This window comes from Arvicola amphibius, chromosome 8, assembly GCF_903992535.2.
Source record: "Arvicola amphibius chromosome 8, mArvAmp1.2, whole genome shotgun sequence".
NCBI lineage: Eukaryota > Metazoa > Chordata > Mammalia > Rodentia > Cricetidae > Arvicola > Arvicola amphibius.
Window position 1 is genome coordinate 78,155,448 of NC_052054.1, and position 27,235 is coordinate 78,182,682.

At 50.1% G+C, this 27,235-nt stretch overlaps 1 protein-coding gene across 2 annotated transcripts; it reads left to right on the plus strand.

Moving 5' to 3' along the window:
• Positions 1–23: 23 nt before the first annotated feature.
• Positions 24–25,972, plus strand: Sirt2 (sirtuin 2). 2 transcript variants are annotated; one of them, XM_038338912.1, is made up of 16 exons: positions 24–188; positions 921–967; positions 4,489–4,537; positions 4,754–4,867; positions 9,949–9,990; positions 10,092–10,198; positions 10,285–10,341; positions 15,466–15,534; positions 19,904–20,033; positions 22,543–22,602; positions 22,830–22,885; positions 22,998–23,074; positions 23,156–23,207; positions 24,947–25,017; positions 25,139–25,205; positions 25,297–25,972. In XM_038338912.1, the coding sequence occupies exons 1-16, from the start codon at positions 32–34 to the stop codon at positions 25,450–25,452; spliced, it is 1,311 nt and encodes a 436-aa protein (XP_038194840.1). In that variant the 5' UTR covers positions 24–31; the 3' UTR covers positions 25,453–25,972. The 2 variants fall into 2 exon arrangements, with proteins under 2 accessions (XP_038194840.1, XP_038194841.1); XM_038338913.2 differs by lacking the exon at positions 921–967 and having other exon boundaries at positions 26–188.
• Positions 25,973–27,235: the final 1,263 nt, after the last annotated feature.

Consider the following 27,235-nt stretch of genomic DNA (forward strand, 5'->3'; position numbering starts at 1 on the left):
GGATTTGTAGTTCTTTGCCGCGAGAGGCGCAATGTACGAAAGCATTTGCGGGACTGCGTTAGTTGCCGGGAGTTGTAGTCCTATAGCTTATCTGGGCCCCCCCCTCTTGTTTCCGGTGCCGTCACGGGACAGAGCAGTCGGTGACAGCTCCGAGGGCCCCCACCCTGCTCCCATGGCCGAGCCGGACCGTGAGTCGGGGGCCCAGGTGGGAGGGTCGGGCCGCGCCGGGGCCTGGCTTTGGGCTGCAGGCCCCGGGGCCCGAGGGCAGGCTCGGTAGGGTGGGAGAAAGGGGCTGCGTGAAGGGAGTGGGATTTGGAGGACCGTTGCTAAGTGGTCGGTATTGCTAGGTTGGTGGGATTCTGGGTTGTGAGATTTTTTTTTTTAAGGGTCCGTTTGCCAAGTTCTTAATGATCGCGTTTCTTGCACTTTGGTTTCTGAGGACCCTCGTTGCTAAGGACCAAAGTTGCCACGATCCCGGTTGCCAAGGTTGTTTGGTGTTAGGGGCAACTGTAGGATGTTGGGGGAACCCCTGCTGCCCCTATCTCATTCCTTCGGTTCCTGTGCCTCTCCTAAACCTCCACTTCCACTGTATCTACTCCCCCACACTCAACTCTGAGCAGAGGTATCCCTACTTACTTCTCTTGAAAAACACACACACTACCATGCCCTGCCTAACTTTGAAGTCTTCCTTCAGTCCTGTTTCGCCTGCTTTCTCCTCCTAAACCTTCCCCTCAGCCTTTGCTCCTCACAGTCTTCCTTTCTAAAATAAGCCTTTCCCCATCTCTGACAGTCTTATTACCATCCCCGACTCCAGGAGAATTAGGTTGGTGGGTCCTCTTGTTGGCTCCACCACTATGAACCCTTCATCCCTTTAACTATTACCCCGCACTGTAACCACGTCTGCTCCCCCTCCTCCCCAGCCTCTGACCCTCTGGAGACGCAGGCAGGGAAGGTGCAGGAGGCTCAGGTGAGATGGGAAAAGGGGTGGAGGGAAGGAGAGAGATGGATTTGGTTCCTCATTCCAAACTGGGAGGGAGTGGCAAGGGGAGGCTTTTACCCAAGGGCCCTTGGCTTATGGTCCTGATCCCTTACTCCATCTGGGGATTAGTACAGCCTCCTGGGGAATGGCGGCTTCTGGGGACTGTGAAGGAAAATACAGCCTCAACCACCGGTCGCCCTTCCATGTTGTCCTCTTGTCTTTCTGTTGCCCGCCCCTTCCTCAATTCCTTCTGAACCTCATTTGTGCTGGACCTGGAAGAGACTTTTCCAGTTTGGTTCCCAAACTCACAGATCTCATGGGGTGGGGGAAATGACCGTATAGGGTTGATTGTAAAAGTGGCACAGAAGCTGGGTGTGTTGCCACCTGTACCCCCAGTGCCTGGGAGGCTGAGGTGGGAAGATGGAGAAATGTGAGACAGCTTGGGCCATATAGTGAGACTCTGTCTCAAAGAGGGGGCACTCCAGCAATGCACAGCAGGCTTTGTGGGTGAGAGATTTTAGACAGGTCTAGCGAAACTCATCCTTGGAGGAGCCCGCAAGCTAGTGAGCAAGACCAAGATATAGCCACAGTGTTCTAAGTGAAGTGATTTCGAATTTTCTTACATAAGATCAGCTATGGTGTTCCCTGCAGAGTGCGAAGACCTGAGGGGCAAGGAGGAGGAGGTGGAGATGTTTTCAGTAGTTGTTGCTGGGTGGTCCTTTATTGGTGTTCTGACTGCAGTCTAGTCTCCGTGACCTCATTTAGTCTCTCCGGCATCCCAATGAGCGTAAGGCCTTTCATGGACACTTTACAGATGCGGGACTCAAACCAGTGTAGAGGGAAAGGGAAGGGCTTGAAACCTCTAGGAAAGCGGGTCCACTAAAGTGGGGAGGTAGATGATCCGTCTCAAAGATGTGTGGAGACACTTGCCAATGCCTGCAGAGCCCCCGCAGGCCAGGTTATCTTCCTGTACTAGACCGGTGGTTTTCAGCCTTCTTAATACTGCAACTTCATACAGTTCCTCATGTCGTGGTGACCCTCAACCATAAAATTATTTTCATTGCTACTTCATAACTGTCATTTTGCTACTGTTATGAATTGTAAGTATTTGATATGCAGGATGTCTAATCCCCAACCCCTGTGAAAGAGTCGTTCAAGCCCCAGGGGGTCACCACCCACAGGCTGAGAAGCATTGTACTAGACAATGCCTACCACCACTGAATGCCAGCATGCCGGTCGCTATGAGATCACTCTTCAAAGGGAGGCAGGTATAGAAGCTGTGGTCAACAATACTCCCATGAGTGCACAGCAGAACTGTGACAGCCTGCTGTGGGTCCCTGCTATCTTACTTGTCTGGCTCCTAAAATAAGACTCAATGCCAGACCAAAAGATTTCCATCAGAAGGGGTCTCAGTGGCAAAGATGATGTGGGGGTATCAATTGCAGCATTATCCAGACAGGGCAGCGCTAGAAATGCCCCAGTGGCCGTCAGGAGAGGGAGTCAATGAACTATGGTTCATCATACAATGTGTTACTATGGAGCCACAGCAAAGAATGAGGTGGGAGGCTGGAAAGACAGCTCTGTGGCTAAGAATGTGTGCTGCTACTCCAGACGACCCGAGTTCCATTCCCAGAACCCATATCAGGAGCTCACAGGTGGCCGTAACTCCAGGTCCAGGGGCTCTGACTCCACATGCACAAACATACCCATATACACATACTAAAATAAATCTATAAAAGAATGAGGTGGGTCTGTGAAACATGATGAAGTATCATACTCTGGCAAGACCCACATCTACGATATCAATGCATAAAAAACTCATGCAGGGAAAGCCGCTGGAGTTCTTTCTGTTTAACTGCTGCTTGGCTTTGCTTTGGCATTTGTTCGTTCTGCAAAGGCTCAGGAGGCTGAAAAAGGAAGATTGTGGGTTGGAAGCCAGCTTGGGCGAAATAGTAAGACTTGTCTCTTTTTAATTTCTAAACTTGGCTTGTCTGTTTGTGGGTAGGATGCACAGTGCATGTGTGGTCACCTGAGGACATCTGTCCTCCCCTCCCACCGTGAGGAACCCGGGAGCAAACTCAGACGGTCAGGCTGAGTGGCGAGCATGTCTCCCTGGTGCACCCTCTTGCCAGCTTTTTAGCTTTAAGACTCAGGAAGCAATTATTTGAGAGTCAGGCACGGTGCTGCCATACTCCTGCAGTTCCGGCCCCCCAGAAATAAAAGTAGGTGGCTCAGGAATTTGGGGTCACACTCAGATACGTAGCAAGTTGGAACCAACCTGGGCTACGTGGGACCCTGTCTCAAAGCAGCAGAAACGACAAAAGAATCTTTTAAAAAAAAAAGTAATTTGAAAAGGAAGTTTGGAAGCATAGTAGGGAATGGGTGGTCTGGGGACTTTTGAGCAGTTAGTTGATTGAGTTGGTCAGACTATTTCTGACACTTACTGCAAGACCAGCCCTAGCCTGAGTGGGTACACGGGAAGTTGGCATGAGGGCAGGGTGGAGTAGGGAAGCCAACTAAGGGACAGTGAAGCCATTTGGCAAGGGGACTAGGAGCAGGAGCTGGCTTTGGGGAGATGCTAAGGCCACTCTGGAACATGGTTGGAGCAAGGTGGGGTCACCTTGAGAGGCTCACATCTGGGGACAGAAGCAGCATCACCAGTGCCTAGGCTGTAGCATAGCTGTGGCAGGTGGCCCAGGGAAGTGGAGAGGACCAGCTGAGAGGCCAAGGGATTCACTGTTCAGCCTCACAGCAACCTCTGACCCACATGGACAAGTTGAGGCCCCCAGGCTGGAGGCCTAGCTCCAGTGGTGGTGGTTACCCAGTGTGCATGAAACCCTCACTTCAGTTCCTAGCATTATCAGGCTGTGATGGCCAACTGGTTGGAATAGTAGACGTGATCTAAAGCATCACACTGCAATCCTAGCTCTGGGGAGGTGGAGACAAGAGGATCAGAAGTTCAAGGTCATGTAGACCTCATAGCAAGTGTGAGGCTAGCCTGGGCTACATAAAACCCTATCTCAAAAAGCAAGTTAGGCATGGTGGCATGTGCCTTTAATTCCAGAAGTCAGAGAGAGACTGAAGTAAGTTTATCTTTGGGTTCAAGGGCACCCTAGTCTACATAGTGAGTTCTAGGCCAACTGCGGATATATAGTGAGACCCTGTCAAAACAAAAAAGATGGGGGCAGGCATGGTGGTTCATGCCTTTTAAGTTTAGAAGACAGAGGCAGGTGGATCTCTGGGAGTTCTGGGTCAGCCTGGTCTACATAGCCAGTTCTAGGCCAGCCAGAGAGATCCCATCTCAAAAAGATAAGGCCTAGAAAGTCAGTTACACAAGGAGATGTGGGTCCCATCCCTGTCCCAGAGCCCTCATGCTGGCCCTCTGCTTCTCCAGGCCATCTCCTGGTCAGAGCCCCACTCTCTGAACCAGGCGTCACCCCCATCCCTTCCCCCTCCCTTCCTCCCTAACCCCACTTCTTGGGCTTGGCCATCCCACCTGCCCCTTCCAGGACTCAGACTCGGACACTGAGGAAGGCGCTACTGGCGGAGAGGCAGAGAGTAAGTGTCCTCCTGGAGGGCTGGGAGGGGGGCTGGGGCAAGACTCCTCCGGAGTGATGTCTAAAGCGTGTAATAATGAACTTGGTACCTGAGGCTGCTGCCTGCGGGAGACACTGGGACTTCAGTGGTGGGAGGATAGTAGGTTGCATGGCTGGGCAAGACCCTTGGGCCCCGGCCCGATGCCTACCTGGCACTGTCTCTCTTGTTGTTGGTCAGTGGACTTTCTGCGGAACTTATTCTCCCAGACCCTGGGTCTGGGCTCTCAGAAGGAGCGTCTGCTGGACGAGCTGAGCCTCGAAGGAGTGACCCGCTACATGCAGAGCGAGCGCTGTGAGTCCCCCCACTCCCGGCCCAAAGTGACTTCCAAGTTGTTGGGTATGAATAGTAAGAAAAGCTGCCGAGTGTGGTGGTCCATACCTGTAATCCCAAGCCTGAGCAAAGGGATCGCCTTTCAAGGTTGGCCTCAGCTGTGCTGTGTGTTTAAGTCTAATCTGAGCTACATGAGAGCTTTCCTAAAATAAAAAATGGGAAGAAACCCAACTCTTGAGATGTAGAGATGGTTTACTAGTTAAGAGCACTAACTGCTTTTCCAAAAGACCTGGGTTGGATTCTCAGAACCCACATGGTGGCTCACAACCATCTGTAACTCCAGTTCCAGGGGATTCTATTTATAGCCACCATGGGTGTCAATTATGTACCTGGAACACAAACATTCACACAGACAAAACACCTGCACATTTAAAAAGCAACTCAGCTCTTCAGGAAATTTAGGCAAGCGGATCATGAATTTGAGGGTAGCCTGGACTACATAGTAAGATTGTAAGCAGTTAGTGTGGGGGAGTGAGGCGCTTGGACGATGTTCTCGAGCCCCATGAGTCTCACAGGTTTGTCTGTGTGTGCGGTGTGTGTGGATGGAGCGGGGAGGGCAGCTGCACAGAGGAGACCAGCCCAGCTCCTACTCCAGAGGGCACCTTTGTAGAGAACCAGGCCACACTGGCCCAGACTGAGTCACATGACTGCCCTGAGCTCTGCCTCCTCTGAGTTCCCTGTCTCTGATTGGCCAGACCTGAGTCACTGCTTGTTTTTGAGGAATGACACAAGTAGGTGCTGAGGATGGAGCCCAGGGCCCCCACTCGCTAGGCAAGCACCGCTGGAGCTGCCAGCCCAGCCTCTTTTCACGGTTGTATGCTGGATGGGTGTGAGGTTTATGCTACAGTCCCTGAAAGTTGATCTGCCCACCTCAGCTTCCCAAAGAGCTGGGAATATAGAGCAACAGCACCAGACCCTCTGGGGTAACTCAGGGTGAGGCTCATTATCACGAGTATGACTGTGCCCAATGCGCTGGCACACCTGCAATCCCAGCTAGTCTGGAAGATGAGGCAGGAGGGTCTAAACTCAAAGTCAGCCTGGGCTTCATAAAACAAGAGGTAACTAGAGACTGAGGAACTAAGTCAGGCCACAGAGTGCTGCCACACCAGCATGAGGACCTGGGCTTAATCCCCAGCACCCGCCTAAGAGGCTCAGTGCTTTTACGCCCAGGGCTGGGGTATAGAAGCAAGAGGATCCAAGCCAAGCCCCAGGTCCCAGTGAGAGACCCTGCCTTAAACGCGATGGGGATGGCTTAGCAAGCAAAGGTAACTACCACCAAACCTGGCAACCTCAACTGGATCCCTGGGACCCACATGGTAGAAGAGAAATGACTCTCAGAGGTTGTCCTCTGATTTCCACACCTTTGCTGGGGCACACACACGCCAATAAATATGTGAAAAAAAAAAAAACAAAAAAACCAGGTGGACGGCTCCTGAGAAATATCACACCCCCTCAGAAGAGACAAATGTTTAGAGCAGGACCCAGTCTTGAGAGCTGTGGGTGTCTGCTGTGCTGTTATTACAGGAAGCTTGTCTCAGATGCCAACTAGCTGGGTCACCAGCTAGTGATATTTGTATTTCTCGTTGAGCAAAGTCTGAGAAACCAGGCCCTGGCAGTCCTCAGCAGGAACAATGGGGCTTTGAGGGTCCTGAACAGCCCTTTGTTGAGGCCGTCTTCTCCAGTTTCCCCCTCGTCCAGCTGCTCATCTCCTTCCTTGGCAGCCAGGCTAGGCGGCTGAGCCTTCCCTCTCCTGCCGCAGGCTGGGCAGTTGCCTGCAGAGAACCCTGGCAGTGGCAGGAGCCGTTGTCTGTTCTTCTCCGTACACTCAGATCTTAGAGTCACTGGCCTAGAGGGCGAGGGACTTAGGATAAATGTGATTAGTGGCTGTTTTCCAGGCTCTGGGCTAATGACTTCCCAGACATCTTTGTGCCTAGTTTTCACAGAAGAGCTGTGAGACCTCTCTGGAAGTGAGCTAAACAAAAGAGGAGACAGGCGCAGAGAGGCCATGACTTGGTGCGCACATCTGGCAAGTAGCACAGTCAGAATTTGATACCAGGGCCCTTGAAGCAAGGTCCTGCCCTGTAGCTGTGACTAACTTTGAACACAGGACTATCTTGCCTCAGTCTCCCAAATGTTGGTATTATAGACATGTACTACCTCAGGCCCCTGGAATCTAGAATGTGTGTCCCCCCAGTCTCAGTGCCCATGATCTGCTGTCAGACTAGAGACGGTAACACCCTAAAGAAGCTGAGTGCTCAGGCTGTGGCTTTTGTTTTTTGTTTGTTTTTTTTTTTAAACATTTTTGTTGTTTTTCAAGACAGGGTCTCTCTGTGTAGCCTTGGCTGCCCTAGAACTCAAGTTGTAGACCAGGCTGGCCTCAAACTCATGGAGATCTGCCTGCCTCTGCTTCCCAAGTGCTGGGATTAAAGATGTGTGCCAGCACAACCGGTTTAGACATTTTCTGTGTGATTGTGTGTGTGATGTGTGTTAGTGTAGGTGCATGTGTGCTTGGCAGAGGACAGTTTTCAGGAGTTCGTTTTCTCCTTCCACCATGTAATTTCTTGGAATCCAACTCAGGTTTGGCGGCAAGTAAACGCCTTTACCTACTGTGCCATCTCACCAGCCCTGTGGCAGGCTTTGACCTTTGTTCATACTTCTTATCCTTTAAACAGAACACCCCAGGTGCCCAGTTCATGGGACACCACACTTGTGCTTGTCTATCAGCTAACAGACAGATGCCAGGGCTGTGTCGCTGGGCTGCCTGCCAGCCAGCAGCTGAGGCCACAAACGGCTATTTCTGCCCAGCTATGCGCTTATGAATGGGTTCGACCATATCACCCATCTTCTTTTCTTTTCTTTCTTTCTTTTTTGTTTTTTGTTTTTGTTTTGTATGTTTGTTTTGTTTTTCGAGACAGGGTTTCTCTGTGCAGCCCTGACTGTGTCTTGGAACTTGCTCTATAGACCAGACTGCCCTTGAACTTATAGAGAACTGCCTGCTTCTGTCCCCCGAGTGCTGGAATTAAAGGCGTGCACCACTGCTGCCCAGCACCCATCTTCTTTTCTAAGAACTATTAAAAGCCGAGAGCCCCAGCACTCTGCCCCAGCAGAGGCAGGTGGATCTCTGTGAGTTTGAGGCCAGCCTGGTCTACAAGAGCTAGTTCCAGGATAGGCTCCAAAGCTACAGAGAAACCCTATCTCAAAAAAACCAAAAAAATAAAAAATAGCCGGGCGGTGGTGGCGCACGCCTTTAATCCCAGCACTCGGGAGGCAGAGGCAGGCGGATCTCTGTGAGTTCGAGACCAGCCTGGTCTACAAGAGCTAGTTCCAGGACAGGCTCCAAAGCCACAGAGAAACCCTGTCTCGAAAAACCAAAAAAAAAAAAAAAAAAAAAAAAAAAAAAAAAAAATTAAATAAATAAATAAATAAAAATTAAAAATTAAAAAAAAAAACAAAACTGGGAGCAAAGCTCTCATAAGGATACAAACCATTGAGGTAGGCAGTAGTGGCACACGCCTTTAATCCCAGCGCTGGGGAGGTGAGGGGAGGCAAATCTCTGTGAGTTTGAGGCCAGCTTGGTCTACAGAGTGAGTTCCAGGATAGCCAGGGCTACACAGAGAAAAATCTGTCTTGAAAACAAAACAAAAGAAGAATACAACCACGGGTCTGAAAAAGTTTAGTACAATCGAGGATCTAGAGATGTGCTCGGTCAGCAGACTGCTCCTTTAGCATGCGCAGAGCCCCGAGTTCAAATGCTGGGCATGGGCAGACTTGGTGGCAGACAGCTTTCGTCCCAGTACTCAGGACGTAGAGGCAGGTAGGTCCCTGTGCATTCAAGGACAGCCAGGCTCACAGTGAGACCCTTTCTCAAAGAAAGCAAAGAAAAGCTGGTCATGGTGGTGCATGCCTGTGATCCAGCACTTGGAGATGGAAGCAGGAAGATCAGAAGTTCAAGGTCACCCTTGGCTGCAGAGAGAACTGAAAGCTGAGATATAGGAGATTCTGTCCAAAAGAAAAATAAAAGGTTAATGAGTGCAGTGGACTCAAGGGAGCAGGCTGACTGGTGGCTTGTGTGTGGACAGAGCAGCACGGTGAGGGGCTGTGTATAACACGCTGGAAAGGGGTCGTCTGAAATTGAAGCCTGTCATCCCAGCACCCAGAGGCTCAGGGTTCCGGGCTATCCTGGACTACATAGGGAGACACTGTCTCAAAACCAAGGGAAATGACAGCAGGCACGCTGGTGCACACAATAGCATCAACACCCAAGAGGTATACAGGTACCTCAGAGGCCAGAGGCATTGGACCACATGGCGCTGGAGGTAGCAGGTGGCTGTGTGCTGACATGGGTGCTGGACACTGAACTCAGGCCCTCTAGACAAACAGCAAGTGCTCCTCACCTCTAAGCCTTCTATCCAGCCCTCATCTTTCTATTGTCTTATTTTTTGTGAAGGATCTCACTTCTTTGCACCAGCTAGCTGGAACTCACTGTGTAAACCAGGATCTCTTACAGAGATCCGCCTGCCTCAGATTTAAGAGAGAGAGAGAGAGAGAGAGAGAGAGAGAGAGAGAGAGAGAGAGAGAGAAGAAAGAAAGACTTAAAACCAGCAATGATGGCACATAGTTTTAATTTCAGCACTTGGGAGGCAGAGGCAGACAAATCTCTGTAAATACAAGGCCAGTCTGGTCTACATAGCCAGTGCTAGGCCAGTCAGGACTACATAATGAGACTTTGTCTCAAAAAAGAAAACTAATTAAAAATAAGTTTTTAAAGTCATACAATATTGTATCCAAAAAGTAAGCTGTTACCCAAATTTGGTTTGGGTTGATTTTCAAGGTTGTAGGCAAACTAGCCAGCTTTGTACCTCCGAACTGTCCCTGCAGCCTTCTCCCCAAGACCTCACCCGCTGCTGTTCACTCCCTCTGCTGTCCCTTCTGGTCAGCTGGGTTTCCTCACCTTTAATACGGGGTTGCCAATACCATCCTCCCCACCAGCAATACAGGTGGGAGGAGAAACCTTATCACCTGATATAAACTCTCTCCTCTAGGTCGCAGGGTCATCTGTTTGGTGGGAGCCGGAATCTCCACATGTAAGTGTTCCCTCCTTCCAGCCACTCCTAGAGGTGTGGGGGCCCTGGAAGGATTCCTGCATGTATGGGGCTAGAACCTCTGACTGAGCGCTCCTCCTTAGCTGCGGGTATCCCTGACTTCCGCTCCCCAACCACTGGCCTCTATGCGAACCTGGAGAAGTACCACCTTCCTTACCCGGAAGCCATCTTTGAGATCAGTTACTTCAAGGTAGTCTCCTGAGATATGGGGAGGGAGTTCCCAGCTCCAGGCCTTATCTTACCTGGTGTGTGGCCCTCTGCTTCTCTCTCCTACAGAAACATCCAGAACCTTTCTTTGCCCTTGCCAAGGAGCTCTATCCAGGGCAGTTCAAGGTGAGGTCTTTTTTTGCCTGGGGAGATTGGGATGAGCAGACATGGGAAAGAGGCTCCTTATAGGCCCCTCAGACAAACATCATATGATTGTTGAGAACCCAGGCTCTGGGACTGGCAAGGTGGTTCAGTGGGCACTTGCCACCAGGCCTGATGACGAGCCGAGTTCAGTCCCTGGGACCCATGTGACTGAAGGAGAAAACTGACTCCCACATTTGCACTGTGGCAAGTGCACACCCCATATAAGTGTGTAAATAAGAAATACTGTTTAAAGGTAAGAGTTTGATAGTATATAGTATATGCCCATAATTGTAGCATCTGGGAGGTAGAGCAGACAGGAAACTTTCAAATGCAAGGTCAGCCTAGACTACATAAACCTTGTCTCAAAAGTTAAAAAAAAAAAAAAAAGGATTGTAAAAGGTGGAAGAGGTGGAGGGTTGTGTGATGTTTTACTCTTCTGGCTTTTGGGGGCTCGCCACCCAGCTCCCAAATAAATCACACACAGAGGCGTATTCTTAGTTATGAATGCCCGGCTTTATCTTGACTTGTTTCTTGCTAGTCTTTCTTAAATTATCCTGACTACCTTTTGCCTCTGGGCTTTTATCTTTCTCCGTTTCTGTATACCTTTCATTCCTTCTTACTCTGTGGCTGACTGGGCAGCTGGCTCCTGATGTCCTCTTCTCCTGTTCTCTTGCTTCTCTTCTTCCTCGTTTCTCCTTTTATTTATACTCCTGCCAGCCCCGCCTATCCTTGCTCCTGCCTTGCTACTGGCCATTCATCTCTTTATTAGGACCATCAGGTGTTTTAGACAGGCACAGTAACATAGCTTTACAGAGTTAAACAAATGCAGCGTAAACAAAAGTCACACACCTGAAAATAATATTCCCCAACAGTTCCTTTTTTTGTTTAACAAAAATGAAAAAGTTTAACATGGTAAGACTGTATTCAATATGAACAATTATCAAGTAAAGATTACATTCACAATGTAATAGATTCCAGTTCATTTATATCTGGCAAATTAAAAGAAAATACCCCATTATCGATCCTATCTTATTGAATCTATAGTTTAATACCTAATTTACTCTCTGTCATTACTAAGGAAAACTGTAACTATCCGGTCTTCAACCCCATCAAAGACCCCAGAAGGATGTTATTTATTTATTTATTTTTTTTTTTGGTTTTTCGAGACAGGGTTTCCCTGTAGTTTCTAGAGCCTGTCCTGGAACTAGCTCTTGTAGACCAGGCTGGCCTCTGAAACTCAGAGATCCGCCTGCCTCTGCCTCCCGAGTGCTGGGATTAAAGGTGTGCGTCACCACCGCCCGGCGGATGTTATTATTTTAAATAAAAAAAAAAGTGCATTGCAAACAACTTGTGAAAATTGTATAAATGACAGACACATCTGACTGCCTGGACAGTTCTTTTGCAACATTGGGGCATCCATCTTCAGCTTGCAGGCTTAGTGCCTGGCAGACTTTTCAATAAAGCAGGAAACTTGAATTACTGTTCTGCCTATATTGGCAGTTTGTCGGTCACTTTCCTCTGTGTCCTGCAGAATGTCTGGAAGTTTCTTCTGTGAAGCAGGAACCCTGAAGGACCATCCAGCCTTGTTTGGGCAAAGTTCAGTGGTCACTCTCCTGTGGGTCCTGCATGTCCAGTTTATACAACATATCGTCAAGCAGTCCAGGCAAGAGCAGTTTCTTTGCTCAGTGGCTAACCTCGCCACATTGAAAGCAAACTCCAGAAGGAGTTTCTTCAGTGCCCATCATCTCTGAAGTAAATTGGTGCTACCAGGGAGAGATGGCTCAGTGGTTAAGAGCACTGACTACTCTTCCAGAAGACCCGGGTTCAATTCCCAGCACCCACATGGCAGCTCACAACTGTCTGAAGATCTAGTTGAAGCCAGGGGATCTGACACCTTTACACCAATGCACATAAATAAACCATAAAAAATATTTTTTAAAAAATTGGTGCTGCCAGGAGCACCAATGTGTCTCATTGTCATAAAAAAAATCACTAAATTAACAAAACATTTTAACTGCCATATTCTGTGGCTCTTTGAATGGGTTGAAGACCATCTATCTAAAACATATCTCCATGTCTCCATGTAATCTGTCAACCATACCTAGAATAGCTACAAATTTGATTGTTTTTTTTTTGTTTGTTTGTTTTTTGGTTTTTGGTTTTTTTGTTTTTTGTTTTTCGAGACAGGGTTTCTCTGTGGCTTTGGAGCCTGTCCTGGAACTATACAAATTTGATTGTTATAGATTACTAACTCCTGGTCTGTGTTTATTTATTGTCCTACACAGTTCATAATAATAGCTTTTGAAAACTAGAGTTTTATCTTGCATTTTAAAATGAACTGGATAGGTACAATACCTTAAAAAAAAGCAAAACATATGTAAAATATGTTGTAACAAAAATAACCTTAAATTGGTGTTAATATACACAATATCAATAGACAAAATCCTTTAAACAAGTAGAAACATATATACAGTGTTGTAACAAAAATGACCTTAAATTTGTGTCAGGACACAAAAGTCCTTTAAACAAGAGTAAAACACATATACAGTGTAACAAAATTGGCTTTGAATTTGCACCCATATACCAAAATCCATGCTAATCCAAAATATCTGAGATTAATAGTTGTCTTTTTATCTTATATTCCTCTAAATTATAACAAACATCCACGACCACCAAATAACCAAAGACCACCATACCCATTCTTGGGAATGTGGACATTGTTTTCTGTAGACTGCTTCCTGCTAAATGTGGATGAAGGCATCTTTAGGGTCCTAGAGAGAAAATTTGAGATAATGGCCAAGTCCTGGGAAGATCAGTTGTAACATTTGTTGATAGATAACACCTCTCAATTTCAGGTGGTCTCCCCTGATCAAACCAGATCCAACTCAACCTGGAACAAACCCACAGCCTCTTGTTTCCTGTGGAAACAAAAGCAAAACCACTTCTCCAAAGCATTTTTGATTTCCATTTGACAACATTTTTTGACTTTTTTTAAAGTTAAGGCTTTCTTAAAATATCTAGGTTGCTTTATTTCAACAGTCCCCTTTTCAATTTCAGGTTTCTTAGCAACAGTTCCTTGTTTTTCGGCAAACAAAAAATTCAAAATCAACACAATACTATACAGGATCCAGATTCCCTGTGCTTCCCAATTTTACATAGCTTTTTTCTTTCATATTACTTTTACTGTCTCTTTAAAAGACTATTATTTTAAATGTATTTTTTTTCTATGACTGCCTATACCCATTTTCTTTCTTAAGCCTACATACATTGTAAAACACACTTGAACCTGTTTGGAGATTTTTTTCTCTTTTGCTGCTTATCTTCCAGCCCCTTCCTGACCACACAAGCAGACTATGCTGCTAAGTTATCCCTGGATCCTCCGTGCTCTGGCGGCTGGCTCTGCTCGGGTCAGGTGGTGAAAGCTAAGCCCAGAGTTTGCAGCCTGTTGGAGGCTCATGCCTGAGAACTGTATTAAACATTTCTGGCTGTGAAAGTCGGAACAGGCATTGCCACAAGCGGTTTTTACTTGCTGTTTCTAGTTTCTGTTTAGCGCTGCCAGCTGAGCAGCAGTGCCTGTTTTGAAGGGGCTGTGTACTGTACCCCTCCCCCAGCTTTCTCAGGCTCGAGATGGCTATAGAGCCTTACGTTGGAACACCACAATGTTGTGTGATGTTTTACTCTTCTGGCTTTTTGAGGGGCTCGCCATCCAGCTCCAAAATAAATCACACACAGAGGCGTATTCTTAGTTATGAATGCCCGGCTTTATCTTGACTTGTTTCATGCAGGCTTTTCTTAAATTATCTCAACTACCTTTTGCCTCTGGGCTTTTATCTTTCTCTATTCCTATATACCTTTCTTTCCTTCTTACTCCGGGACTGACTGGGTGGCTGACCCTGATGTCCTCTCCTTGTTCTCTTGCTTCTCTTCTTCCTCAGTTCTTTTATTTATCCTCTCTGCTTGCCAGCCCCGCCTATCCTTGTTCCTGCCTTGCTACTGGCCGTTATCTCTTTATTAGGCCCATCAGGTGTTTTAGACAGGCACAGCAGCACAGCTTCACAGGGTTAAACAATGCAGCGTAAATGAAGTCACACACCTGAAAATAATATCCCCAGCAGTGGTGGGCTGCGTGTAAGAGCACATGATGCTCTCGTGGAGAACCAGACTCCAGTTCCCAGCACCCGTGTCAGATGCTCACAGTCTCCTGTAACTCCAGCTCCCCAGGATCTGACACCTCTGGCCTCAGTGGGCCCTGGAAGTCACATCCATTTGCCCACGCAGACCCACATACATACACATAATTAAAAATAATAAAATTTTTTAAAAGAAAGGAAGGCCTGGTGTGGTGGTGCACACCCTTAGTCTAAGCACTTGGTGGGCTGCAGCAGTAGCTCAGCAGATCAGATTGGCTACTCTTCCAGAGGACCCGGGTTCAATTCCCAGCACCCACAAAGAAGCTAACAACTGTCTGTAACTCCAGTTCCAGAAGATTCAACACCTTCACACAGACACACATGCAGGCAAAACACCAATCAATGCACATAAAGTAAATAAATCATTAAAAAAGGCTGGTACACGTCTTTAATCCCAGCACTCAGGAGGTAGAGGCAGACAGATCTTTGTGAATTCGAGGCCAGCCTGGTCTACAGAGCAAGTTCTGGGACAGCCAAGCCTATACAAAAAAAAACCATAAAAATAAAAAAACAAAACCTTGAAAAAGAAACAAAACCCAAAACTCCAAATAAATACTAAACAACTTTAAAAAATTAGAAGAAAAGAGGAGGAATGGGTTGCGGAACTGGCCTCCTCACCCTCGCCTCATTACCTCGTGGCTCTGAGCCTCAGTTTTCCCAAGTATAAGAAGGCTGCTGGGAGTCTCAGAAAGGGCTGTGGCCGAAGCCTGGTGGGAACCTCACTGTGCAATTAACTGGCTGGTGAAGGCAACAAGCCAGCACCACACCCTCGAATGGGTCTCCTCTTCTGTGGTATGGGAGAATGCTGTGCTCATCCTCACTGGGCCTTGGGGTAGGGTGGGCATGTGACTAGCGTCATCCCGACCCACGGGGACAGCCCGTGGATAGTTCCATCACATTGTTACTCTCTCCTCAGCCGACCATCTGCCACTACTTCATTCGCCTGCTGAAGGAGAAGGGGCTGCTGCTGCGCTGCTACACGCAGGTAGGTGGTGGGCAGGCAGGCGGGCGGGGCAGGGCTGGCCATGGCTGGTGGGCAGTAGGCTGGGTGAGTTTGGAACCCTCCGTCAGAACGGGGGGTGGCACAGGCAGGCACAAGGCAAATGACCAGGGCTCAGCTAGTTTTAGTGAGTGACCTACAGTGAGCCTCTTCCTCTTAACCTCAGTTTCCCCTTTAGAAAATAGGGACCAGAAATTGGGTAAGTTGTTACTTAAAGGAGTGGAGACCGGAGGAGCAGAAAGTCAAGGTCATCCTTGGCTGCAAAGTGAGTTTGATGCCAGACTTCAGGGTGTGAAATCTTGTCTTTAAAATAATTGGATAGTCAATTACTTTATTAAAATATAAACTAATGCATATAAGAATTTTTTGATAATAAAAAGATCCTAAGCAACTTCAGGCCCTCTCAAGTCTATTGTGAGGTGACAATGAACTCCCATCAGATCGTCCCATGACACTGCAGAAGGACTCTTACCTGAGGGACACTATGTGTATCACAGCCATCCCCAGTCAGGACACTGGGTCAGTTTCCTAACAGGTGACACTGTATCATAAAGGAGGTTTGCTTCTTATGACTTGCAGGGGTTCTGAGCCTGGCATTGGCTATAGTAGCTAACAGGACACCATTAGTTAGCCACACTGGGGTGTTCAGAAGCATGTTCAAGCTGCTGGCATCTAGATGAGTAGCCAGACAGAAGAGTTTGGGCCTCTCCCTCTGTTTCGTCGATGTGCTCCAGCTCAGACTGTTCTGCGACAGTGTCCACGTGTGCTGTAAAGTGCACCTCAGAACACAAGCTGGCCAAGCATGCGCCTGTAGTCCCAGCATTGGGAGGCTGAAGGAGCACTGTGAGTTCAAGTCCAACCTGGGCTACATAGTGAATTCAAGGCCAGCCTTGCTCTATATCCAAGCCCTGCCCTCCCCCCCCCCCACACAAATTAAAAAGGAAAGCAGAACTCCAGTTTGTACAGAGAGTTAATACAAATAGGTATTGTTTTCCTCTGGCAATCCTATGAGGCACCTGCAGTGTCAGAAATGGCCACCAGGGGAAGGATGAATGTGGGGCAGGTCCCTGGAGGTCCTAGTTAGGGAAGGGACAACTCAGTCCTTCAGGCCTGCCCGTGCTCAGGACACTCCTAACTCAGAATCAGTCTCATTCACAGAGCAAGACTCAGGACAAAGACTGCATGTGGTTCTGTGTGCCTCTGGCACCTTTGTTTGCTAGCTATTATGACTGTGGATGTCCACCCAGTAGTGGCACTGCCAGAGTGAGCAGAGCAGACCCCTGCACTCCTGCTGCTGAGATCCTCATGTGTGGCAGGACAGGAGGGATGGTCACAGACCTAGGGTGTCAGACGGCCCCAGGCCGAGGCCGGTCGGGGCTGTGGGAGTGGGTGCTGACACACACAGGGTAGGCTTGGAAGCCTCACCAAGAGGGTGCCGCTGAAGCAAAGACCTGAGACCTGGGAGGGAAGGAACCTTCAGGCAGAGGCTCACTATGAGTGTGTGTGGGGACAGGAGCAAGGGTACCTCCGAGAGCAGGCAGGAAGCTGCCATGTTTGTCCAGCCAAAGTGGTTGAAAGACAGACTCTGGTGAGGGCCACTGAGGAAGAAGAGGAAGCGTGGATGGGGAGGTGCTGAGGAGATGGCATTCTGCCTCGAGACCCTGGGAGATATCTCCACAGGGAGTGGGGGCAGCTGGACATGGAGCCGGGGCTGAGCGGGAAGGCTGCTGGAGAAGTCTGTGAGTGTTGATTCAGATGACGGAGTGAAAACCCAAGGCCCAGACAAAGCTAGCTGGGAGTGAGGGCTGCCAAGTGCCCTGGCTGCTGCATGTTCGGATATCATCAGAAAGCCAGCACAAACCTGTTCAGTGCGAAATGTTCAGATAGCTGGCAACTACCCGCAGTATTCTGTAATTTTAATGAATTTAGTTGGTGTGTGCGTGTTTGCAAGCTTGCACACACATATGCAGGCATGCCACATCAAAAGTTCAGAGGTCCCAGAACAATTTATTTTTTTATATTCACATTTTTTATATTTATTTAATTTTATGTGTGTTTTGCCCACATGTATGTCTGTGTACCAGTGCATGCAGTGCCCATAGTGGCCAGGAGAGGGCGTGAAGAGGTGGCGTGAGCTGCCGTGTGGGCACTGGGAGAACCTAGGTCTTCTGTGAGATCCCGCACTCTTAACTGCTGCTCCGCCACTCCAACCCACACCCCATACATTTTTGAGTGACTTATTACGTAAAATGTCTAAAGGTGGAAAAAATGTCCCACTTGCCCATTTCGTGACCGTTTTCTTCCTCAGGCTCTTTGCCCTCTTCTCCTCAGTCACTGTTTGAGTCACTGACCCGCTTTCTGGAACACAGCAAACCTCACTTGTGATTGTGCCGACCCAGCAGCTCTGAAGCTGTGTGGTGCTGTTCTCGGTTCAGGACACAGGAGCCCATTCACACATTAGCAGTTAGGATCGCCCACGCCGCTGTGGTCCCACAGAAGGGCTGTGGGTCTTTCAAACTATATGTGAAATTCACAATGTAGAAGGTTCCCTGCATGCTGCTTTGCCCACCCAGCCCCTTGTCTGGGACCCTTCCATGCCCACATTACACAGCAGTACCATGCTTTCTAATAGCTGAGGATCAATCTTTTTTTCTCCTCCCCTCCCCCCAGCCCATGGGACTGGGGGATGGGGTGTGCTGGGATAGGTAGGCCCCAGGGCTTCCTGCGTGCAGGGGAAATGCTCTACCACTGAGCCACATCCCCAGCCCCGCCCCGTTTGCTAGAGTCTAGGCAAATGCTTTCCTGCTGAGCCATGAGCCGAGGCAGGCCTTAAACCTGTCATATTTCTGCCTCCCCCTCGCTTGCAGCTGAGATCACAACTTGTGCACCAGCTAGCTTTACTCTGGTACTGGGGAGAGGCGGCAGTCCCCCATGTCATCGTGAGGGGAAACCGTGTGTACTTTCCCAGGTCCCAGTCACTTAGCTGTGATGTGCAGCAGGGTACCTGTGTCAGAGGTACTTTGACCTCACGCAGGGTCTCAGGACATAGCTCCATTGTAAGGGAAGGGTCATCTTACGGGTAGGATCCAACCGGATCTGAGATCCAGGCATCCTCTATGGTCCTGAGCCGGGTTTCCCATGGATACAGGGGCCTGTGGTAGTGCTATGGGCTATGGGCCTTTAGTGAGTCATTTGCTTGTGGATGGCTACACTCCAGTGAGGGACTTGGCAGACTGAGTCGGCTGCAAAGCTGATACAGGATGTGTGACTTCCAGGTGTGGCAGTCATCCCTGTTACCCCAGTTACCCCAGTACTTTAGTGGGAAGTTCTCAAGGTTGAGGCAGTCTCAAAAAGACATGACTCCCCCCAAAGAAACAAATAAGCCATTCTTTCATTTTATTTATTAATGTGAAAAAAATCGGATGACATTTATTTAGTGTGTGTGTAGAGTTCAGAGGACAACTTGGGGGCGTTGTTCCTACTGTCACATGGTTTCTGGGGGTCAAAATCGGGTTGGTGGCAAATGCCATTACCATCTTGTCAACCCCTCATTGTGGTGTTTCAAGATGATCTCACGCTTGTCACCTGGGCTGGCCTGGAACTCACTGTGCTGTTTACACTAGTCTCAGACTTGTAGCAATCTGGAATTATAGGCATGATCCACCATGCCTGGTCTTATTTATTACTTATTTCAGTTTTTTTTTTGTTTGTTTGTGTTTCAAGACAGGGTTGTAGGCACTGTGTAGCTCTGGCTGTCCTGGAACTCACTCTGTAGACCTGGCTGGCCTCCTATTCACTGAGATGGCCTGCCTCTGCCTCCTGAGCACTGGGATTAAAGGCGTGCACTACCACAGTTTTTGAGGCGGGGTCTTCCCGTGTAGCCCTGACTGGCCTAACACTAGCTGTGTAGCCCAGGCTGACCTTTCATTCCAGCGGTCCTCCTGTCTCAGGCTCCAAGTGCAGGGATGCCAGCAGCCACCTTGACTCCTGACTGGATTCGTGTATTACACCAGTGCTTTGCTAGAGCTGTTGCATGCGCAGGTTGGGGCCTGCACAGGGGTAGTTGCTTTAATAACTGTGGCAAATGGTGGGAAGCGTGGCTCTCTAACACAAGAACTTCTCTGAAGAATAGGAGCAGTGGCCCGAGTTTACAGAAGGGTCACATGGGGCTGGTGATCAGTGGGTCTGACCTTATAGAAAGTTGAGCCTGGGCAGACTTGAAGCAGCCCTGACTGTTAACCCTTTGATAGCTCCACTGGAAGAGTGGGAACTCTGTACATACCCTCACCGTCCCTCTTCTCGGAGCCCACGAGGGCTGGCTGTCTTCCTGACCTTCCCCTGTCTCCCCCTCCAGAACATAGACACGCTGGAACGAGTGGCAGGGTTGGAGCCCCAGGACCTGGTGGAGGCCCACGGCACCTTCTACACCTCACACTGCATCAGCTCCTCCTGCCGACAAGAGTACTCGCTGAGCTGGATGAAAGGTGAGGCCCCGACTGCATGGACGAGGCCACGCTTCCCACTCCTTGCCCGTGCTGTAGCCAGGTCTCCATGGGCTTTGGCACCAGTGTGGTCCTCTTGAGCTCCTTAGCCCTTGCTAGTTAGTGAGTGGGCTAGCTTCTTTGGAGACTAGATTTGTCTGTGTAGCCCAGGCTGGCCTTGGGCTTTTGCTTCTATCTCAGTCTCCCCAGTGCTGAGACTGCAGGCATGCCATTGCACTCAGCTTCCCGGCCCTTTATAGTGCTGTAGCAGCCCCAGGGGTCTGAGGTGGCAGCCAGTCTCTGCTCCCTTGCCACCCCTTCTGCCAGGCTGTGGTACTTACGAACTACGGAGCACGGCCAGCTGCACGGAGACTCAGTGTCGGCTCACAGCCACCGTGGTCAGAGTCACTGAGGTCATGAGCATCTAGCTCTGTGACCTGCAAGGTGTTTCGCCATTTTACACTCAAGTCCTTACATCAAGGCAAACACAGCATCATCCTGAAGACAACGCTGAAATGAGGGAGCTGTGTCTGCAGCCAGTATGGGGCCACTGCTCCGCTCATTCTCTGCTTCCACCATACGGGTCCCAGGGAGTGGACTTGACCTGTTAGGTTTGAAGATGGCCTTGCCTATTTTTAGGGGGCAGGAGGATTTGGTTTTTCTAGACAAGGTTTCTCTGTAGCTTTAGAGCCGGTCCTGGAACTTGTAGACCAGGCTGGCCTTGAACTCACAGAGATCGCCAGCCTCTGCCTCCTGAGTGCTGGGAATAAAGGTGTGCACCACCACCACCCAGTTGGCTTTACCTTCTGAAGTAACTTGCTGGCCCAGAACATTTTAAATTTATTTTTGAGACAGGGTCTCTAGTTTTATGAGATTTTGTGTTTATTGATTATGAGATAGAGGTAGGAGGATCAGGAGTTCGGGGCTAGCCTTGGCTACATAGCAAGTTCCAGGCCAGGCTGGGCTACATCATGACAAAAAATAACAGTAAATTTTATAAGTTCCGTGTTGCTCAGACTTCCATATTAGACAGTGCAAGGGAAATGTGTAGAGGTGGTGCTAGAAGCACACGTGACAGGGCTCACTACTGTCACTGTCCCGCTTATGTAAGGACAGAGCATGCAAGAGAAAGCCAGTCCCACTCCCTCAGTGCCAGCCCCAGCCTGTTTCTGGCAGCCACTGTGCTGAGTCTGAGCTGCTGTGTCACTCTGGGAAGCTATATTCTTTATGCTGACTTCACAAAGCTCCTGGTGTCCCCTTGAGATCAGGACAACTGTGGCTTTTGTGGCAGGACCATGGAAGGTGACCGCCTTTCTGACAGAATGCCAGCCAGCTGCCCCCAGACTGAGGGTTCCTGAGCAGTCCAAGTGTGCACAGCTGGGGTGACGGACAATGGGCATCACCCCGTTATGTCCCTGTGGAATGGCGTCTGCCACCTGCAGAACAGCATGCTGTTTGTGTAGCAAGCCTGAGTGGTGGCGGCTAGAGTTGCGCTCTGTGAGCCAAGAGATGAGGGCTGAGCAGCTGAGTCCAGCCCTGTTGGTCCCTGATCCGTAAGCAATGAGGAGTGTGACTGTCCTAAGGGCAGGACTGGAGAAGGCTGTCATAGAGTCCACGGCCCCCCAGGGAGGCAGATGAGCAGGTTGGCTCCATCCCAAAATTATCTGTATGTCCTTTCCTGACCCAGGGGCAAATAGGACTGTCCCCAAGACCCATAGAAAGGGCTTGACTCCCATTCTCCAGATGGGGGTCTGGTGGTCTAGGGTGCCTGTCAGGAGCATGTGTGTTTGCTCCAGTGTTGCTGGCTCATTCACTAGCTGTAGGCAGTGGTGCTTGGGGCCACCCCCTGGATTGGATGCCTGGAGGTGAAGGTGACAGCTCTCTAAGAAGGGAGCACTTCTTTGATAAGCCGGAAGGATACCCCAGGAGATCCCTTAGTGGTGGGGGGCACTGTTTGTTTTGTGGTGCTGGGGCTTAAGCATGCAAGGTCAAGTGCTGTACCACTGAGCCACCCCCAGCTCCTCACTAGGGGATCCTAGGCAGGGGCTCTACTGATAAATCATGTCCCAAGTCCCATAATGTTCCATCATTGAGCAACATCCTTAGCTCTTGGGTTTGTTGTTGTCGTCAGGTATTTTTCTCATTTATTTGTATGTTTGCATGTGGATGTGGATGTGGTCTATACATGCACAGCATGCCTGTGGATGTCAGAGAACAATCTGCAGAAGTTGTTCCTCTCCTTTTAGCATGTGGGTCATCAGGCTTGGCAGCATACATACAGTGGGCTACCTCCCTGCCCCAGCTCTGGGTTTTTGAGACATGGTCTTGCTGTGTAGCCAAGGCTAGCCATAAACTCAGTCCCTCCCCTCTGAATTCTCCCAAAAGCAGGCTTAGTGGCATGCACCACTGTCACCCAGGATGCATTTATGTTGACAGTAGGGAAGGACAGAAGAGGGCTGCTCCAGCCCTGGAAGGTCTCATACCTCCCTCTCCCTCCTCCTTTCCCATCCAGAGAAGATCTTCTCAGAATCAATCCCCACGTGCGAGAAATGTCAGAGTGTGGTAAAGCCTGGTGAGCCTCAGGGCCTGGGGGGACTGGAGCTGGGCCCCCTCTCCCACTGTTGCCCACACTCCACCTCTGGTCACCTCTGCCATGTGGCCCATCCCCTACTGTCCTGCAGAGGGTGGGTATCTGTCGGCCGCCTCAGGCCCCAGTCTGCCCCCGACTCCTGCCTTTCTAGCAGCTCTGTCTCCCATCCTCCTCTCCTGTCCCTGTGTCCCTTTGTCTGTCTACCCCAGACATCGTGTTTTTCGGTGAGAATCTTCCGCCGCGCTTCTTCTCCTGCATGCAGTCAGTAAGTGTCTACCCTGGGTGCGGCCCACTTGGGCCGCCTGCTGGGCTGAAGGGGAGGCGGGGTACAAAGCCCTAGCAGTGAGGTCCAAGTCCTTCCTGGCTGCTCCCTGCAGGACTTCTCGAAGGTGGACCTCCTCATCATCATGGGCACCTCCCTGCAGGTGCAGCCCTTCGCCTCCCTCATCAGCAAGTAGGTTGAGGGCGGAGGGCTGGGGGTCAGCTGGGAACAGGGCACCAGGGCACATCTTGAATCCCAGCTCCTCATTCCCAGGGCACCACTATCTACCCCACGCTTGCTCATCAACAAGGAAAAGACAGGCCAGGTGAGTCTGCCTCAACTTCCCTCTCCCTCTCCCTCTGCACTGGGGGCTGTTTCACCTCTTCCTCAGGAGGATGAGAGCGGTCTCTGTATCCTACCTGGAGAGCGCCAGTGCTTTAGACTTGCCAGCTCAGGCTGGAGAATATGGGAATGGGGTGCTGGCCGGCCCGACACTACGGCCTCTGCGCGCCACTCTGAATTCCTTTGAGCAAATGACAGAACCATACCTTGAAGCCGCTGAAGCCCGAGTGCTTCCTGGGATCCAGGAGACCAATCATTGCACAGCTGACTGCAGCTGAGACTGCCCAAGCCTTACTCACCTCTCCTGGGGAGGCCTTAGTCCTGGGCAAGAGAAGACACCTCAGGAAGGGGTGTGGCCTGCCTGTTACACAGACGCCAGGGGCGTCTCCGTGTGTCGCAGTGTTCAGGCATTACTATTCTAGTACCTTCTTACATATCAGAATCTGGGGACAAGCCCCTTGTAGGCAGTGGCTGACTGTTTATTTGGAGCACACATGTCCTTCGCTGTGTCTGCCCGACATGTGGCTTGATAGGTGTGAGCTCTGGAGACAGTTTATGAGACAGGCTCCCCTGTAGCCCTGGCCTCGCACACTCACAGGTGGTTACAGATGGTCTTGAACCCCTGCTCTTCCTGCCTCCGCCTTCCAGGTCCTGGAATTACAGGCTGTGCCCACACCTGGCTGTGTTGTTTTGGAGGAGCTTTCTGTTGTTGTTTTGTTTTGTTTCAGGACAGGGTTTCTCTGTAGACCAGGCTGGCCTTGAACTCAGAGACCCACCTGTCTCTGCCTCATGCTGGGATTAAAGGCTTGTGCCACCACTGCCTAACAAATGTCTAGAAATGTAAATATCACCCAGTCCCATCTCTAAGGAACTCATGTGTCTGGGCATTCACTACCAGCAACCGCTGACAATACAAAAAGAGGGGACATCTCTGGAGGATGGAAGGCTCTGGGTGAGAAAGCTCAAATAAAATGATAACACCCTCCAAATGAGATTCTGATTAAACATCTGTGACAAATCTGAGTGGACAGGAGACAAAGGGCACAGAGGACACTGAAGTGACACGAGGAGGATGGTGGCGTGTGTTTGCCATCCACACTGGAGAGGCAAAGATCGGGTCCCTGGGCTCACTAGACAGCTAGTCTCACCAATTGCTATTCCAGGCCTATTGAGAAACCTTGTCTCAAAAAGAATATGTTTGGGCTGGGGAAATAGCTCAGTGGCAGAGTGTTTGCCTGGCATACACAGAGCCATGGGTTTAAGCTTCAGCAGTGACAGAAAAAAATAATGGTTTTGGACAGGAGAGATTGCTCAGTGGTTAAGAACACATTCTGCTCATCCGGAAACCTAAGTACAGTTCCCAGTACCTGTGTTAGGTAGCTCCTAACAACCTTAAGCCCCAGTTCCTGGGATCTGACACCCCTTCTGTCCTCTGAGCACTCTACACAAAGGGCACACATACAGAGACACGCATGCATACTAATACACTTCAGCAATAAAAACAAGCCAGGGATGGTGGTGCATGTCTTTAATCCCAGCACTCGGAAGGTAGAGGCAGGTGGATCTCTGAGTTCAAGGCCAGGCTGGTCTACAGAGTGAGTTCTAGGACAGCCAGGGCTACACAGAGAAACCTCATCTGGATAATAAATATAAGCCACGTCTGGTGGCTCTGGGGGATGTCCTGTCCCCACAGACATGCTCTTAGCTGTCCTGTCCCCACAGACAGATCCCTTCCTGGGCATGATGATGGGACTGGGAGGTGGCATGGACTTTGACTCCAAGAAGGCTTACAGGTGAGGACTGGGCATGGGGGGAGGGGGGCAGAAACAGCTTGGGAAGGGCAGGCTGAGGTGGGAAAGAAGATGGAGGCCAGCCAGGCCTCAGCCCACTTTCTAACTCCTGCTCACCCTGCAGGGATGTAGCCTGGCTAGGTGACTGTGACCAAGGCTGCCTGGCCCTTGCTGACCTCCTTGGATGGAAGGTGAGGAGCTAGGCCACTCAGCCATCCTGAGCCAAGCCCCATGAGGATATATTATGGTAACCTTTGACTCCTCTGACCTTTGTCCCTGCAGAAGGAGCTGGAAGACCTTGTCCGGAAGGAGCATGCCAGCATAGATGCCCAGTCAGGGTCCCAGGCCCGCAACCCCAACCCCACCACCTCCCCTAAGAAGTCCCCACCTCCAGCCAAGGAGGTGGCCAGGACCAAAGAGAAAGAGGAGCACCAGTGACCACTACCTCCCAAGCAGGACAGCGGAGTCCCAGCCAGCATGGTCCCTCTAACGTGCAGCTGGTGTGGGGCTCAGGAGATCCTTCCTTCTCTTAACCACTTTCTTGAAACCAGGGTCCCCAACTCAATCCCAGAAAATTCTAATATTCCTGAGGGCTGAGGCCTGCACAGCCCGTCTCTAACAGCCCACAGCCTCTGACCCTGCCGAGGGCAAGAAGCAACCTTCCCTAACTTCTAACTACTCCCAGAGATCAGGTTACCCCAAAACTCCTAACTGTGCCAGAACAAGGTATTTCTCTATTGTTCTCAGGGGACCTGTGGCTAAATCAAATTAACCTACCCCACACGGGGGCTGGACTTCTTTAGTGAAATATGACTTCACCCAGGGGGTGGGGCCTGTGGGTCTCTGCCTCCCACAAAGTGGGTGCTGTCCCCCTTTCCTAGAGACCCACTTGCCAGCCAGTGGGGATGGGTAAGGGACCTTGCTTATTGGAAACAAACTAAAAACCAAAACAAACTAATCAAGCTGTGTGGCCTCTGCTTTTTTTCGTGGGTACCTGTGGCAGCTGGGGGAGGGGGAGGGGTGGACCCTAAAGACACCAACTGACCATCTCTGGCTCCTGGATCTTAGGAGTGGTAGTCGGTGGGGACAAGAGGACGCCTCTGGAGAGGGCGGCCTGGTGACTTTTCACCCTGGCTCTTAGCCTGCCAGAGGCCCACTCCAAAAGGGGAGCCCTTAAGGCTGATCCCCGGAAAGCGAGAGGAAGGCGATTTCAGATGCCCCCAGCCCCGCCTCTTCCCGTGCATGCCGGCTTCCTCTCTAGAGAACACTTTCACTTCCTGCTGCTCAGGCTCCCCTCGGAACAGGTAGGGCCCCTAGGGACCCAGCATCTAGCTTTTGTACCCACAGCACCACCCACGTCTGGATCTCCTCCCAAGGGTCCTGGAGGGGTGGAGCGCCTGCCCCCCCCCCTTTCCTTGCTTATCCCTGAGGTGTGCCTGACACCTGCCCCCACCACACTTGAAGCTGCCAGTCAGCAGCTAATTGATTTAGATAGCTGTTAATTATCTGGCTTGCATACAACACCCTAACAGAAATGGAACCCAGAAAAGGGCAAGCCCACTTATCAGCCCTCCTCCCAGCCAGTCACCTAAGCTGGTGTTGGCTAAATATTTCAGGTGGAAAGATGGGGGTTGGGGTGTATGGCGATATGATGGGAAGACACATTCCCTACTCCTGAGACTGCTGTGGGGGAAATATCTAGAAGGGCTAACGCTGAGCTGAGAACCCTTTATAGGGTTTCCTTCTCGGAGGAGAAGTCAGGGTATAGTGTGGGCAGGTTGGCACATGCCTGTGATCCGGGACATGGGAAGGGGAGGTGGGATGGTCAAGAGTAAGAGGCTATGGATGTAGTGGGGAGGGCCTTGGACCTTCCACCAATGGAGCGCCTTACCCTCTCTTAGGATTGGAGGGGGTGGGGTGGGAGGGTGTGTGGAAGGAATGGGAGGAGGGGACGGAGTGGGAATTTGGATTGTTATTTTAAAAAACAATCTAATTAGCTGGGCAGTGGTGGCTCAAGTCTTTAATCCCAGCACTCAGGAGGCAGAGGCAGGCAGATTTCTGTAAATTCAAGACCAGCCTGCTCTACAAGAGCTAGTTCCAGGACAGACTCCAAAGCTACAGAGAAACCCCATCTCGAAAAATCAAAAAAAATCTAATTAAAAAAATAGAGTAAGAGGCTAGCTTCTTAGTTACTAAAATACACAGCAAGTATGAGACAAGC

Bases quoted from the DNA above. Each gene is read 5' to 3' on its own strand.
- Sirt2 (XM_038338912.1), top strand. From the start codon at position 32: ATGTACGAAAGCATTTGCGGGACTGCGTTAGTTGCCGGGAGTTGTAGT. The intron at 10,342-15,465 runs GTGAGGTCTTTT...CTCTCTCCTCAG, and splicing joins TCTATCCAGGGCAGTTCAAG to CCGACCATCTGCCACTACTT. The intron at 25,206-25,296 runs GTGAGGAGCTAG...TTGTCCCTGCAG, and splicing joins CTGACCTCCTTGGATGGAAG to AAGGAGCTGGAAGACCTTGT.